The 14,697-nt window shown below is 41.8% G+C and overlaps 1 protein-coding gene across 1 annotated transcript in view; it reads right to left on the reverse strand.

Annotated features, from left to right (window-relative positions):
• LCA5L (lebercilin LCA5 like) overlaps positions 1 to 14,697 on the reverse strand; it is a 48,225-nt gene that overhangs the window by 7,142 nt on the left and 26,386 nt on the right. The window contains exons 4-5 of the mRNA XM_017526064.2: positions 12,019 to 12,533; positions 9,774 to 9,911 (exon numbers count right to left, since the gene is read on the reverse strand). Coding sequence (XP_017381553.1) covers positions 9,774 to 9,911; positions 12,019 to 12,533 — 653 coding nt within the window. The remainder of the gene's footprint in view (positions 1 to 9,773; positions 9,912 to 12,018; positions 12,534 to 14,697) is intronic.

Consider the following 14,697-nt stretch of genomic DNA (forward strand, 5'->3'; position numbering starts at 1 on the left):
CCGTCTCCAAAAAAAAAAAAAAAGGAAGTTTTATGAGACAGGGCTACATCTAGACAAGTGCAGCGGGGGGAAGGCCTAGAACAAGGGTATCATTGTTCAGTTTTAAATTTCAGTATTGACTTTTTTGAGTCTTGGCAAAATGGACATTTTGAAACCTTAACTTGTTAAGGAACAAAAAATGGTTTTTATTAAATACCAAATGCTCCTCCTTGTATGTATAGCAGGAGGAAACAAAGGCTTTGGACTTGAGACCACTGAATTTTAGTAACAACGATAGTTAAGAGAGGTGGGCATATATGAAGTAAGGAGGAAGGAACCCAGGGATGTCAGAGTGTGACAGACGTGCATGTGTACACACACACACACACAGAGACACAGAGAGAGAGAGTTCTGGTCTCCTTGTGCCCCTTAGGGTCAAATCTATGGGCCAAGGGATATTCAGAGGGTGAGAAACATCTCTGAGGTTTGGGAAAGTCTCAGTGCAAAAGGCTTTGGTGTGGTTCAAGAAAACCGCAAGCCCCTTAAAAAGCGCCCCCTCCAACCCAACCGCCTCCACTCATCCCGGAGCTAAAGTAACATGGTATTGCCCAAGTGATACGTTAGAAAGGGCTAAATGCCCTGTGTAGGCCGGAGATGGATTGTGCTTCCCTTACGCTTGCAACCAGTGGGACCTGTGGTGGGAGCTGCACCTGCTCTGGAGTCCTGACGGGTCCACGTGCTCCCACAGCACGGGCTTTGTGACAGAGAATCTAGCCAGGGATCAGATGAAGGATGCTCTCAGAGTATTTGCATCAACAGCAAGAAAAGATCACCAGGAGTTGTTTGACCAGACTGAGAAGAGGCCGTGAGTTTCAGCAGCCACATTCAGTGCACATCAGACAGGGTCCAGGGAATTTAAGACCAGTCACTTGTCTAGAGAACCAGTCTAGACGGGCCAGAGGGCAGAACACAGACCAGAGGCCTCTTTTTCCCTCTGCAAAGAATACACACACGTTTTCTCTCATGCCCAGGATGCCATCTCCACTGAGACAGAAAATAGGGATGAGGAAAAGGTCTGCAAGTATAAGAGACAACTTAGCATAATAATGTTTTCAGTTAGAAGAGACTGAGACGAGCTTTTGTCCATTTCTCCTTGTCCACTGCCGTCCTCATCCCTAAGTTGTGTGAATGGGACTGATAAGGAAGTATGGCTCAGTTACAGAAGATAAAGAACATTACATATTTTTGTACCTGAATTGTACAGTGTAGTTCTACTCATTTGAACCATAAAATTAGATTTTTATCAGAGGTACACAAATGGATAAAACATGAGAATATTAATCTTCTCTAGAATTTAAGTTTCTAGAGGCAAAAATGTTAACAGTTCATCTCTCTTTTCTTTTATTGTGGTAACACTTAGCCAAAAGAACAATAAATGCTGACAGTTCACCACCATGAAGAGTTGATCAAGTATATTCTGGATAATAAGTTTAAGATGAAGGATACTGTGTAAAACATTTTAGAATGATTTTTCATCCACACTGGTTAAGAAACATTTTCATATTTACAGGGACAGATTTTGATTGCCTGAAAAATTCAATTCTTTTGATTTGGTTTGGACACTCGGGGGTCGGCAACAGAGAGCAGGAAGGAGGCAGAGCCAGAACAGAACAAGAGGCCACCACGGGGTGGCGGGGGTCAAAAGGAAGCAGTGTGGAGGACTGTCCTTCTCAAGGCTTGGAGCAGAGCTTCAGGTTGGGCCCCACGACAGAGCTGGGCCAGAAGTCTGACACAGCAGGTCTGGAACACAACCTGGGATACCTGTGCGGTTGAGTTCAATCAGTCAACGGAAACGAGAAGATCATCCGTGGCTGGGAATGTTTATGGAATGCTCGTGGAATACTCAGACTACCCGCAAGTGCACAGAGTATCAAGTCAGAGTTAAACGGGAAGTTGGCTCACGGTGTGGAATCATATTAACGTCAGCATTGATGGCTTCCAAAAACAAGATAGAAAGCAATGTCTTATGCAGGAGCGCGACTGCAGCCTGGTATAAGATGGGATGCAGTACCTCATGTGGGAGCTGTGGAAGGCCGACATCCCTCTTCCTACTTCGGCTCATACTCCAGAAGTGGGTCTAGACCTCGGGATGACTTGAAAATGAGTTTCAAGGTACAGAAACAGAACTTTTGACTTTTGGGACCAGACTCTCCCAAGCTCAAATGATGACTTAATGTGGCTGGCTGATTTTTCTAAAATTGCCACAAGATTTCTGTCCCATATGCTCTTCAAGAACTTTGTGACACCCCCCCCCCCAAGAGGTGGCGTTCACTGCTTGAACCACCTAGGACCGCCCTGACAAATGCAGTGAGACAGGAGTGATGCTTGTGTGACTGTCAAGGCTAGGTCACAAAAGGCAATATTGCATCTGCCCGGTTCTCTCCTCTCTCTCTCTCTGGTTCTCTCCTCTCTCTGTGGCTTTCTCTTCTCTTTTTCATTTTTCCCTTCAAATCCAGCCACCAAGTTATGGGGTTGTGTGTAAGGTCCCAGCCAACAACCTAGCTAAGATCTCAGCCGTCAGCTGTTACCAACTGCAGACATATGAGTGAGACTTCAGATCATTCTGGCCTCCAGCCTTTGAACCACTCTAGCTGATACCAAGACGGGAAGAGATGAGCTATCCCTATTCAAGCCCTGCCCAAATCGTAGATTCGTGAATAAAATTAATGTTGCCGGCTGGGCATGGTGGCTCATGCCTGTAATTCCAGTGCTTTGGAAGGCCAAGGTGGGCAGATCACTTGAGCCCAGGGATTTGAGACCAGACTGGCCAACACGGCGAAACCCTGTTTCTACTAAAAATACAAAAATTAGCTGGGTGTTGTGCTGCACACCTTAATCCCAGCTATTGGGGAGGCTGAGGCACGAGAATCACTTGAACCCGGGAAGGCGGAGGTTGCAGTGAGCTGTGATCATGCCACCGCACTCCAGTCTGGGAAACAGAGGGAGACTCTGTCTCAAAAAAAAAAAAAAAAAGACTAAAGGCAAAAAATAGAAACAAAAGAAATATTAATATTGCCATTCTTAAGTCAGTTGAATGGTTGAGTGATTGGTGCTGCAGCACAGTAACTGAGCGGTCAGGATTCGAAAACATCCTGGAAGCTTCTATTACTTCTCCCTTAGGATGACTGCTAGGAGTGACCTTTGGAGGTGAGGCATAAGGGGCCATCTCCTTTTTCCAGGTGAAACAGGCCTGGTGGGAGGTGGTAGTGGGAGGGTATCCTGAGTGCAGGGAGGAACTACAGGATAGGCCATGGGTGAATGACTGAGTTACAGGAAACCAAACTAAGGATCCGTGGCTCCGCTTCTGCTTTCTTTCATGCTGCTTGATTTCTTTACAGCTCTGGCTTCCTGAGCCTCTATAGGAAGGAAGAGCTGGCAGAGCCGTTCCATGTGCCTGCCGTTTTGTGTGGAAATGCGTGTCTTTGGTAGGTTTCCTCGATAATGGGAAGGCAGGCTGGCTCTGTGTCAGTGGCACTTGCTGACTGGAAGGCTTCACTCTGAGGTGGCCTTTTGATTGAATACTTCCCAAATTCCAGAATTTACTCTTTAAAAGGTTTTGCCCTGGGATACCAGCCCCAGTGGCCCCATTTCTTCTCAAGCAACATATTCACTTTCCAGAGGAGGAAACAAGACTTTCTCCCCTGGTGGCAAACTCGGGGCTCCCTGATGCTGTGCATGCTGCTGAGGAGGAGGGTGGGCAGCTGAGACTGCTGTTAGTCCGTCCTCTCACTCCTGGCTCCCATGCCTGCCTGTGACCAGACAAACGCCTCTCCAAGCATCTCCTGCTGTGTCCGGCTCCAAGTCATTCTCTTAAATGCTTCCACCCATTTTCTGCAGTAAGTAAATTTACCCACATCGCCACTGTTTGCTGAAGACTAGTTTTCTTGCTATTGTGTGCCTGTTTTCTTTTGTAGTCCTCCACTGATATTTTCATGAGGGTTTTTGGAAGGAAGGACATTGAACAGTCTCTAATCACCAACAATTGAAGGCCAGAGTGAACAGTGTCTTTCTCGGCCTGGCAGAACACATTTACCTGCTTGTGGGTGTGGCTTAGGTACCTATCCTTTGTGACTGCAGCAAATCTCCTGATGCTTGAGTGCCATGCCAGAAATTCTCATTTCATTATGACGTGTGTGGCCTGGGCAATGGAGTTTTAAAAGCCCTCTCCCCAGGTGATCAACGTACTGCCATGTTTGAGGCCCACCCAAGGCTCCTTTTTTTTTTTTTTTTTTTTAAAGAGACAGGGTCTTGCTGGTCACCAGGGTGGAGTTCTGCAGTGGCTCTATCCTGCTTATTGTAAACTTGAACTCCTGGGTTCAAGCAATCCTCGTGCCTCAGCCTCCCAAAGTGCTGGCATTACAAACGTGAGCTGCTCTACCTGACCTCCTTTTGTTCACCTCTGTTGATTCTGAGGTTTCTCTCCACAAATAAAATTCTAGGGTTTCTCTCCAGAATTTTATTTGTGGATATTTTAGTTTGTGATTATCTATGTTTGACTGCAATCTAAAAAAAAGAAAAACCGCTTTTTATCTTCTAGAAATTCTTTGTTAGATCTGGTACAGTTTTGGTATCCTGAGATTATGAATTATTTGATTTATTTTTAGAGACAGAGTCTCACTCTGTTGCCTAGGGTGGTGTGCAGCAGCACTGTCATAGCTCACTAAGGGCTCCAACTCCTGGGCTCAAGAGATCCTCCTGCCTCAGCCTCCTTAGTAGCTGGGATTATAGGCCTGTGCCATCATGCCTAGATAATTTTTAAACTTCTTGTAGAGACAGGCTTTGTTCTGTTGCCTTGGCTGGTCTTGACCTATTGGGCTCAAAAGATCCTTCTGCCTCAACTTCCCAAAAAATTGGGATTACAGGTGTAAGTCACCATGGCCGGTTTGGAGGGTTATTTTAAAAATACATTTTTCTAGCCGGGCATGATGACTCATGCCTGTAATCCCAGCACTTTGGGATTACAAAGTGCTGGGATTACAGGATCCCTGAGGTTGGGAGTTCAAGATCACCTGAGGTTGGGAGTTCAAGACCAGCCTGACCATGATGGAGAAATCCCTTCTCTACAAAAATTGAAAAAATTAGCCAGGCATGGTGGCACATGCCTGTAATTCTAGCTACTAAGGAGGCTGAGGCAGGAGAATCACTTGAACCTGGGAGGCAGAGGTTGCGGTGAGCTGAGATCGTGACATTGCACTCCAGCCTAGGCAACAAGAGCGAAGCTCCATCTCAAAAAAAAAAAAAAAAAAAAAAAAAAATTTTCTGTCATTTCCATGGAGCTTTGGCAGAGAGGGAGAAAAAGCATGTGTTCAGGCCACCTTTTTGATTTAGCCTTTTCTAATGCATAAAATATGTAACTGCATAAAATTTTTAAAATTGCATTTTAAAAAATGTATAAAATATGTAATTTCAAAAACATTTTTCCCTTTGAAACTTTATTACACAAATTAAAATATAAAAATAAAAGTAGACCAGTACAGTAAACCTCCATGAGCCGGCTTCACTAATGAGCAACTTAGGACCTGTTTCCCACTCTCTCTCTGACCCCATTCCCCAGCCCTGGCTTATCTGAAGCAAATCTAGAGCTCTAATAACTTATTTTAGTATCTATAGCAAACAAGGGCATCTCTTTTATTTATTTATTTATTTATTTATTTTTATTTTTTGAGACGGAGTTTCGCTCTTGTTACCCAGGCTGGAGTGCAATGGCGCGATCTCGGCTCACCGCAACCTCCATCTCCTGGGTTCAGGCAATTCTCCTGCCTCAGCCTCCTGAGTAGCTGGGATTACAGGCACGCGCCACCATGCCCAGCTAATTTTTTGTATTTTTAGTAGAGACGGGGTTTCACCATGTTGACCAGGATGGTCTCGATCTCTTGACCTCGTGATCCACCCGCCTCGGCCTCCCAAAGTGCTGGGATTACAGGCTTGAGCCACCGCGCCCGGCAAGGGCATCCCTTTTAAAACCTAACTGCAGTATCTTGATTCCACATTCCGGCCATCACAACCTGGCCAGAAATGTATTTTTAAAATAACACTCCAATCAATAATAATTCCTTCACATAATCAAATATCCAGTTTAACATTTTCCCCATTGTCCTATAATTTTTAAAAGGTTTGAATTAGAAGGCTGGGCACGGTGGCTCACGCCTGTAATCCCAGCACTTTGGGAGGCCGAGGTGGGCAAATGACTTGAGGTCAGAGGTTCGAGACCAGCCTGGCCAACATGGGTGAAACCCCGTCTCTACCAAAAATGCAAAAAATAGCCCAGCGTGATGGTGGCAGATGCCTGTAATTCCAGCTGCTGGGGAGGCTGAGGCTGGACATGGGAGGTGGAAGTTGCAGTAAGCCGAGATTGAGCCACTGCACTCCAGCCTGGGCGACGAAACAAGACTCCATCTCAAAAAAAAAAAAAGAAGAAAATGAGGTTTGAATTAGAATCTAAACAAGATTGAAAACACTGTGACTGATTAATATATCTCTTACTATCTTTTGATCTTTAGAGTCTCACTCTTGCCTCATTTTTTTCTGCTTTGCTACTTAATCGTGGCAAGGGGGGTTCTGTAACGCAGTTTCCTCAGTCTCATGCTGCTGACTTATCCCACCCTGAGCATGTGCCTCTCCCCTCTACTTTTCAATTGGTAGGGAACGCCCAGTATGTAACTAGGATTAGGTTCGGTTCTTTGGCATGAGTAGATGGTGGTATATACCTCTGTCAGGAAGCGCGTATCTCTTTTGTGATTCTGGGAGCCATTGATGATCATTGATTAGAACCACTAATCTATTAGGAGTTTCCAAAGTAGTGATATTCTAACCCTGTCATTCCTTCTTCATTATTGAGTGGAATGATTTTATAAGGAGGCTCTTACCCCCTCATAAACGATTTGGTGACTCTGAGGAGTTGTTCATACATCAAAGGTAAAATGATTCTTCTTGTCCTCTACTGGCCAGTTTTCAAGCCAGCGTCCTGTTCCACAGTATCCTCCACAGGACTCATCACTGAGGCGTTTTGTTTTTTAAGTATCATTATGAACTTTGGATTCATTTGATAAGTTTTAACCTGTGCAGTTATCTTTATTGATCCTCAAATATCCCCATCTTTGGCCAGTAAGAACCTATTCTAGATGGGCCTGAGTCCTTTTGATATTACCCTAATGGTCCTTAAGAGTTTCCTTGCTTTTGTATGACAGTACATTCCAGGCTCATCTAGTATGTTTCATGCACTAGACCTGGAATTTTTTTAGGGAGCCTTGGTTGGTTTTAGTGGGATATGGAATTTAAAGACCATAATCTGGGTACTGCTTCTGGTTAATCTGAGAACATTTCACAGTTTCACTTCAGAACAAAATCAGGACTATAGGATTTTTATTTGACTCTATCTTACTTCTGTATTTTCTTTCGTACATCCCCCAAATCCCAATTCTCAATGACGCCACCATAATCAGGAGCTTTATCCCATAAGAAAATAACAGTATCAACATCATTACCAACAATATCGTTACTCAACAGTGTAAGATTTTTTGTGAAGTTATTTGTGCCTTTACAGTGTATCTCTCTAACCATATGCAATGACATTATGTGTTTTTTTTTTTGAGACGGAGTTTCACTCATGTTACCCAGGCTGGAGTGCAATGGCGCGATCTCGGCTCACCGCAACCTCCGCCTCCTGGGTTCAGGCAATTCTCCTGCCTCAGCCTCCTGAGTAGCTGGGATTACAGGCACACACCACCATGCCCAGCTAATTTTTTGTATTTTTAGTAGAGACGGGGTTTCACCATGTTGACCAGGATGGTCTCGATCTCTTGACCTCGTGATCCACCCGGCTCGGCCTCCCAAAGTGCTGGGATTACAGGCTTGAGCCACCGTGCCCGGCCGACATTATGTGTTTTAAGTCACTTGGAATGGCTTCCTTCTGTGGCTTTGTGCCACCAATAGGATACAGTTGGCTTTCCCTGTCCACAGGTTCCACATTCTGCGGTTACAAAGAGCTAACTGTATACATGTTTGGGTTCATTTGCATTTTGCTTTGGATATTTAGGGATGGCTTTCTAATTTTTTTTTTTGAGACAGAGGTCGGAAGATTCCTTTAGCCCAGGAGTTCAAGGCTGCAGTGAGCCACGATGGTCCCACTGCATTCCAGTCTCGGCAACAGAGTAAGACCCTGTCTCAGAAAAAAAAAAAAAAAAACACTTTTACTTTAGAATTGTTTCAGAAATAAAAAAAAAAAAAAAAAAAAAACAGAGAAATTACTGACATGGTGCTATGGTCTGAATATTTGTATTACTCTAAAATTCTTATGTTAATATCCTAGCCCTGACAGTGATACTTTTACAAGGTGGACCTTTTGGGAGGTGATTAGGTCTCAAGGGCAGAATCCTTGTGAATGAGATTAGTGCCCTCATAAAAGAGGCCTAAAAGGGCTCATTTTTGCCTTCCTTAAAAATAAAAAAAAAGTCGACTGGGTGTGGTGGCACATGCCTATAATCCCAGCACTTTGGGAGGCCAAGGAGGGCGGATCATGAGGTCGAGAGATCGGAGACCAACCTGGCCAACATGGTGAAACCCCATCTCTACTAAAAATATAAAAATTAGCTGGGCGTGGTGGTGCGCACCTGTAGTCCCAGCTACTTGGGAAGCTGAGGTAGGAGAATCGCTTTAACTTGGGAGGTGGAAGTTGTGGTAAACCGAGATTGTGCCACTGCACTCTAGCCTGGTGACAGAGCGAGACTCCATGTCAAAAAAAAAAATTAATAAAAATAAAAATAAAGATCCTTGTCTTAAAGAATCAAGCTTAAGATTTATTAGTTGAAGCTTGAAACAGCAGATTTCTTAAGCATCTTATCTAAATTGTGGGACATTTTACCAATCTTGAATGCAGAAATATAGCAAAGAGTCTGACAAAATATTTTTAAAATTCGTATTTTTAACCAGTATACGTAGTTTTAAAAGACAGTTTTTCAAACATATTTGCAAGTAAAACTAAGATAAATTTATGGGTCATTAAAATTTACCTTAAATATTATGTGATAAGTTAGTTTTTAAACACTAATTATGAGTTACATTAAAACGTTAAATGCAATAATTACTTAACGTGATGAAGAATGGTAACAAGAAGTCTTGTTAATGAATATAATTTATATTTTTCTAATCACAGTACACATTCACAAAGCTGTTAACTCATTCTAGTAACTGCAGATCCTCTGTTCATGTGATTGTAGGAAAAATATCTGAGAAAGCTATTCATGAAGTTACATAACTTAGATTGGGTATGGTAGCTCACACCTATAATCCCAGCACTTTGGGAGGCCAAGGCGTGTAGATCACTTGAGCCCAGGAGTTCAAGATCAGTCTGGCCAACATGGCGAAAGCACATCTTTACTAAAAAATAACAAAAATTAGCCGAGCATGGTGTTGCACGCCTGTAGTCCCAGCTACTTAGGACGCCGAGATATAAGAATCACTTGAACCTGGGAGGCGGAGGTTGCAGCGAGCCGAGATTGTGCCACCGCACTCCAGCCTGGGTGACAGAGAACGACTCTGTTTCAAAACATAAGTAAATAAATAAATAAACAAACAGAGCTGTGGATGGGGGCCCAGACCCCCTGCAAAGGGGAGAGAAGCCTTTTTACATATATATGTAAAATTTAAAAAATCATTTAAAGATATAATAGGCATACATAGCTCATATATTTCAGGAAAGAGAATTTCATTCTTACATTTTGTTTTAGAAGAAATACCTTAAGTTTTTGCTGAAGGTGTTTTACTTCCACCTGCAGAGTCTTGCTAGCTGTTTGAGCCGCTAAAGTCTTCCGATTCTCAATAGCCAGCTGCCGACTAAAGGCTCTGCTACTCAACCTCAGTTGCTTTTCCAAGCTCTGAAAACAGTATATATTTTAACTATTCTGCAACCAAGTTAGGATTGTCAAAAACTTCAATTATAATGAAACTAACTACATTTATGAAAAGTGCACATTTTCAATACAATTTTAATGAAAGGCTAATATAGGGAACATATATTAGAATGAAGTATAACTGAAAGAAAGCCCCCAAATCCCAGATCCCAGCTCTAGAGAACAAATATCATATGTTTTGAGCCTGTTTTTTACATGCTCTAAAATTTGATTTAAAAAGTCTTTAGTTTTTGAGTTGGAGTCTTACTCTGTTGCCCAGGCTGGAATGTAGTGGTGCGATCTCGGCTCACTGCAACCTCTGCCTTCTGGGTTCAACTGATTCTCCTGCCTCGGCCTACGGAGTAGCTGGGATTACTGGTGCACACCACCATGCCCGCCTAATTTTTGTATTTTTAGTAGAGACAAGGTTTTGCCGTGTTGGCCAGGTTGGTCTTGAACTCCTGGCCTCAAGTGATCTGCCTGCCTTGGCCTCCCAAAATGCTGGGATTACAGGCATGAGCCACTATGCCTGGCTTCACTGAAAGATTTTGACCAGATCCTAAAATCAGTAGACATCGTTAATGGTCATTCCCAGATGACACAGACTGAATATGGACTCGAACCACCACATCCATCCATACTGATGGACTATAAGACAATGAAATGACTGATTTAACTCAATAATCATCTACACACATATTCATCTGCTCTCTAGAATGAGGACTATTTTATTGGAGAACTGTTTGATCTGGATTTGACAAATGGCTTACCAAAAGGACTATTTTTCTTTGTTTTAACATAAAAGTAGGACCTCCTCCATTATAACGTCAGCACTTTTTCCAAACAGGAAAAGTAAAAGATATGGAAAGCTAAAAGGATGAAAGAATCACTAAAAATACTACTCCCTAAAACATTCAGGTTAAAAAAATAACATGTTTTGGTCCACATGTTTTCCTCCCCTAAATGCCTGCGACCAAACTGAGATTTCTCATACTTGGTAAGTCCTTCTTATTTAAAAAAAAAAAAATAGTTATGCAATTTATTTTGGTTTTACTTATAGGCATGAAAACATGAACTACTTAGATACATATATAAAAATGTATTTCCTGTCACATGACAGACATATGCTAAGATAAATACAGTATTACCTAAAAGGCCAAATAATATCACTTTGGTATACAAGAGTGAAAAATGAGGTTGCTCGTTATTTTCTGTAGATCACATATCAATTTCATGTGAGAAAAATTTCTTGGAAAATACAGAATTTTAACAACAGAAGAAATGTGAGATAAAAATGTGGAGGAAATGAACTGATATTTACTTAAAGATCACAGAAAATACTAGTGTTTCACCATCAAATATTAAATATTTAAATCCTAAATTAATTCCATTTATGTTTATGTCTATAGACTCAAACTATCTAACAGACAGAAGAATTCTTAATATGGTATCAATGCCTTCCCCCAAGTCCTCCCTTACAATGTATTCCCCAGGATTTTGACAACCATGTGCTGTTGAGGAAAATCCATCCAGTCATCTCTTTAATTATTTTAATTCCTTTTCCTTCCCTAATACCAGGAACATTATCTGGGACAAACTGCTATTTTAAAAATAACTACAAATGTCTGTGTGGTAATGCCTGGCCAAACTGGTGAGGGAGAATCCAAGTCACTGAACGGACACACTGAGTAGCTTTTTAGGGAAACAGCCTTTTAATAAACAGTTTAAGGGCTGATTTCAAAGACAGGTTTCACGTAACACAATGCAATCTTTTCAGCACAGGAAAAAGGTCCCTTAACAGTGGCTGTACTGTCTTAGAAACGGTCATTTCCAGATAAACTAGTCGAGCCACAGAATGAACTCTTGTGCACTACAACAGGATGAACATTTCTAGTTTGAGCTGCTTCTGTTTTTCCTTCAAACCACTCCCTTTCCCTGCCCTCTATTAGACAATATAATTATTTAGTGTAGCATGCCAAGCAAAGCAGTTAGTAATGGTTTGTTACAGAGGGGGCACATCTATGACTAATGCACACCCTCTCTCTATAAATTCCGGAAACTTATAAAATGTCTGGGCCCCTGAAATACAGACCTGTATTTTTTTGTCATTTGCCTCCATTTTTGTTGTAATAATAGATAACTTCTGAGTAAGTTCTTCCCTTTCTGCAAGGTTTTTGTCTTCAGAAAGTTTCTGCAGTGCCTGCAAGGCATCTTTAGTCTTCAGTAACTGGCTGTCAGTTTCTCTAAGTTTCCTAGATATGGTTCTTTCCTTTTCCTGGGATTTCCTAAGGAGTTGCCTTAAATTTTTTACTTCATTCTGATGTTTAGCCATAATTTGTGGTAGATTATTTTGTGAATTCTCATATTTTCCTATAGCTTTCAAATGCCTAAGCTGAAGTTGTTTCAAAAATCGGTTTTCTATAAGGATGGCTTCCAATTTATGATTCACATCAGCTAATTCATTTTTTAGTCCTTTAATTTTATGAAGCCTTGCCGAGAGTATTCGATGAGCCATAGCATCTCTTCTTTGGGCAATCATATTGATTTGAGATTTAAAAAGTGATGTATTCCAGGTGTGCTTTTTTTCAACTGAGATTTCCTTCTGGCCTGTGTAAGCAGATAATCCAGTTTACTACTAGTAATATATACAGATATGCAAATATGCACAAATGCATAATCTCCCTCCTCCCCCAATGCACACACACCACACACATACACACAAGCGTAAGTGTAACCAGAAGGGGAAAAAAACTAACATTTAATGAACGCCCATGCTTTAGTCTAGGTACTTTATATATAAATATCTCATTTAATACAATTATTTAAAGTCAGTTGTAATATATTTTATAGCTGGAGATTTTATTCAGCTATAAAATATATTACAACTGACCTTAAAGAACTGTATTAAATGATATATGTATAGCCACAAAGTGACACAGAATGGATTGAAAACCAGATCTTCTTTGACTCTAAAATCTGTGCTTAGATTTCTATTATAACAGCTAGACTAAAAACTGTGATAATAGGCCAGGTGCAATGGCTCATGTCTGTAATCTCTGCACTTTGGAAGGCTGTGGTCCAGGACCGCTTGAGGCCCGGAGTTTGCGAACAGCCTGATCAACAGAGTAAGATCTTGTCTCTAAAAAGAAAAAATTATTTTTTAATTTTAATTTTTATTTATTTTTTTGAGATGGAGTCTCACTCTGTCACCCAGGAAGGAGTGCAATGGTGCAATCTTAGCTCACTGCAACCTCTGCCTCCCAGGTTCAAGTGATTCTCTTGCCTCAGCCTCCCAAGGAGCTGGGATTACAGGCGCCTGCCACCACAACCAGTTAATTTTTGTATTTTCAGTAGAGATGAAGTTTCACCATGTTGGCCAGGCTGGTCTCCAACTCCTGACCTCAAGTGATTCACCCTCCTCAGACTCCCAAAGTGCTGGGATTACAGGCATGAGCCGCCGCGCCAGCCTCTAAAAAAAATTTAAGAAGTAGCCTAGCGTGGTGGCACATGCCTATAGCCCTAGCTCCTCAGGAAGCTTGGTGGGAGGATCACTTGAGCCTAGGAGTTTGAGGCTGCAATGAGCTGGTACAATCCAGCCTGGGTGACAAAGTGAGACCCTGTCTCAAAGACAGACAATCCCCATGGTAACAGCTGAAATTTACTAAGTGCTTATCCTATGTCAGGCATTGAACTAAATGCTTTCTGTATATTATCTGATATAAACCCTTCAACAATATGTTATGGGTAATTACAGTGTAACATGAGAGCCCAGTGTAAAGATCTCATATACTCAAAATGCTCTTCAAAAAGTCATCAAATTGTATAGTCTATTTATCTACAGATACTGATTTTCCATGTCTCAATAAATCCAACATAGTTTTTCCTGTTACTTTGCCTGGGCACCAAATGAAGTAACTGGCATGTGTTCAGGGGTCTATTTTAAACAGAAAGTCTTTAAAAACATCACATTTAGCACCAACCTTACATAATTGAATTTGAGTATGTTAAATACATGTGTAAATGACTGTACTATTATCCCATTTTAATTTTTTTTTTTTTTTAGACATGGGGTTTCACCATGTTGGCCAGGCTGGTCTTGAACTCCTGACCTCAGGAGATCCACCCGCCTCGGCCTCCCAAAGTGCTGGGATTACAGGCGTCAGCCACTGCGCCCGGCCTATTATCCCATTTTAAAGATAAACACAATGAAGCTTGGGGATGTCCCTTGTCAGTGGGCACACAAGCTAGGAAGTGGAGAGACAGAGCCCACTGTCTGTGTGCCTATGCTAGTGCCCCACAGGTGTGTGCATTTGTACAATATAGGGGTATATGTATGTGTGCACCTGTGTATGTAAATATATATGTGGTGTGCAAGTATACATATTCATATATCTAGATTCTGAGAAGGAGAAATCGAAACTGGATTCTAAACTCTAAAAATGTCTGATCCTCATTCTGGAGAGAGGACATTTAGTGGCCAATGTCACCAGAGTCCTAACCTTAAAATACTGGTCCAAGTGTGGACACATCTGAGATGTGGCTTAATATGTTTGCTCCAGGTGGTGAAAAAGGCAATTCTACCTGTGATAGAAACAATGAACCAAGAGAGCCAAAGTGTGCCTTCCGGAAATGAAGGATTTGAATCACGACTGTGAAAGAATACATAGATTATACAACACAGTATCGGTATCACATCAATAACTGGTGGCCTGTCTTTCCAATTATGTCTTCAAGTGTATGTTTTTTCCCACAGTTTAGTCGGGGCTATGGT

The sequence above is a fragment of the Cebus imitator genome, unplaced genomic scaffold, assembly GCF_001604975.1.
Source record: "Cebus imitator isolate Cc_AM_T3 unplaced genomic scaffold, Cebus_imitator-1.0 Scaffold41, whole genome shotgun sequence".
Lineage (NCBI taxonomy): Eukaryota > Metazoa > Chordata > Mammalia > Primates > Cebidae > Cebus > Cebus imitator.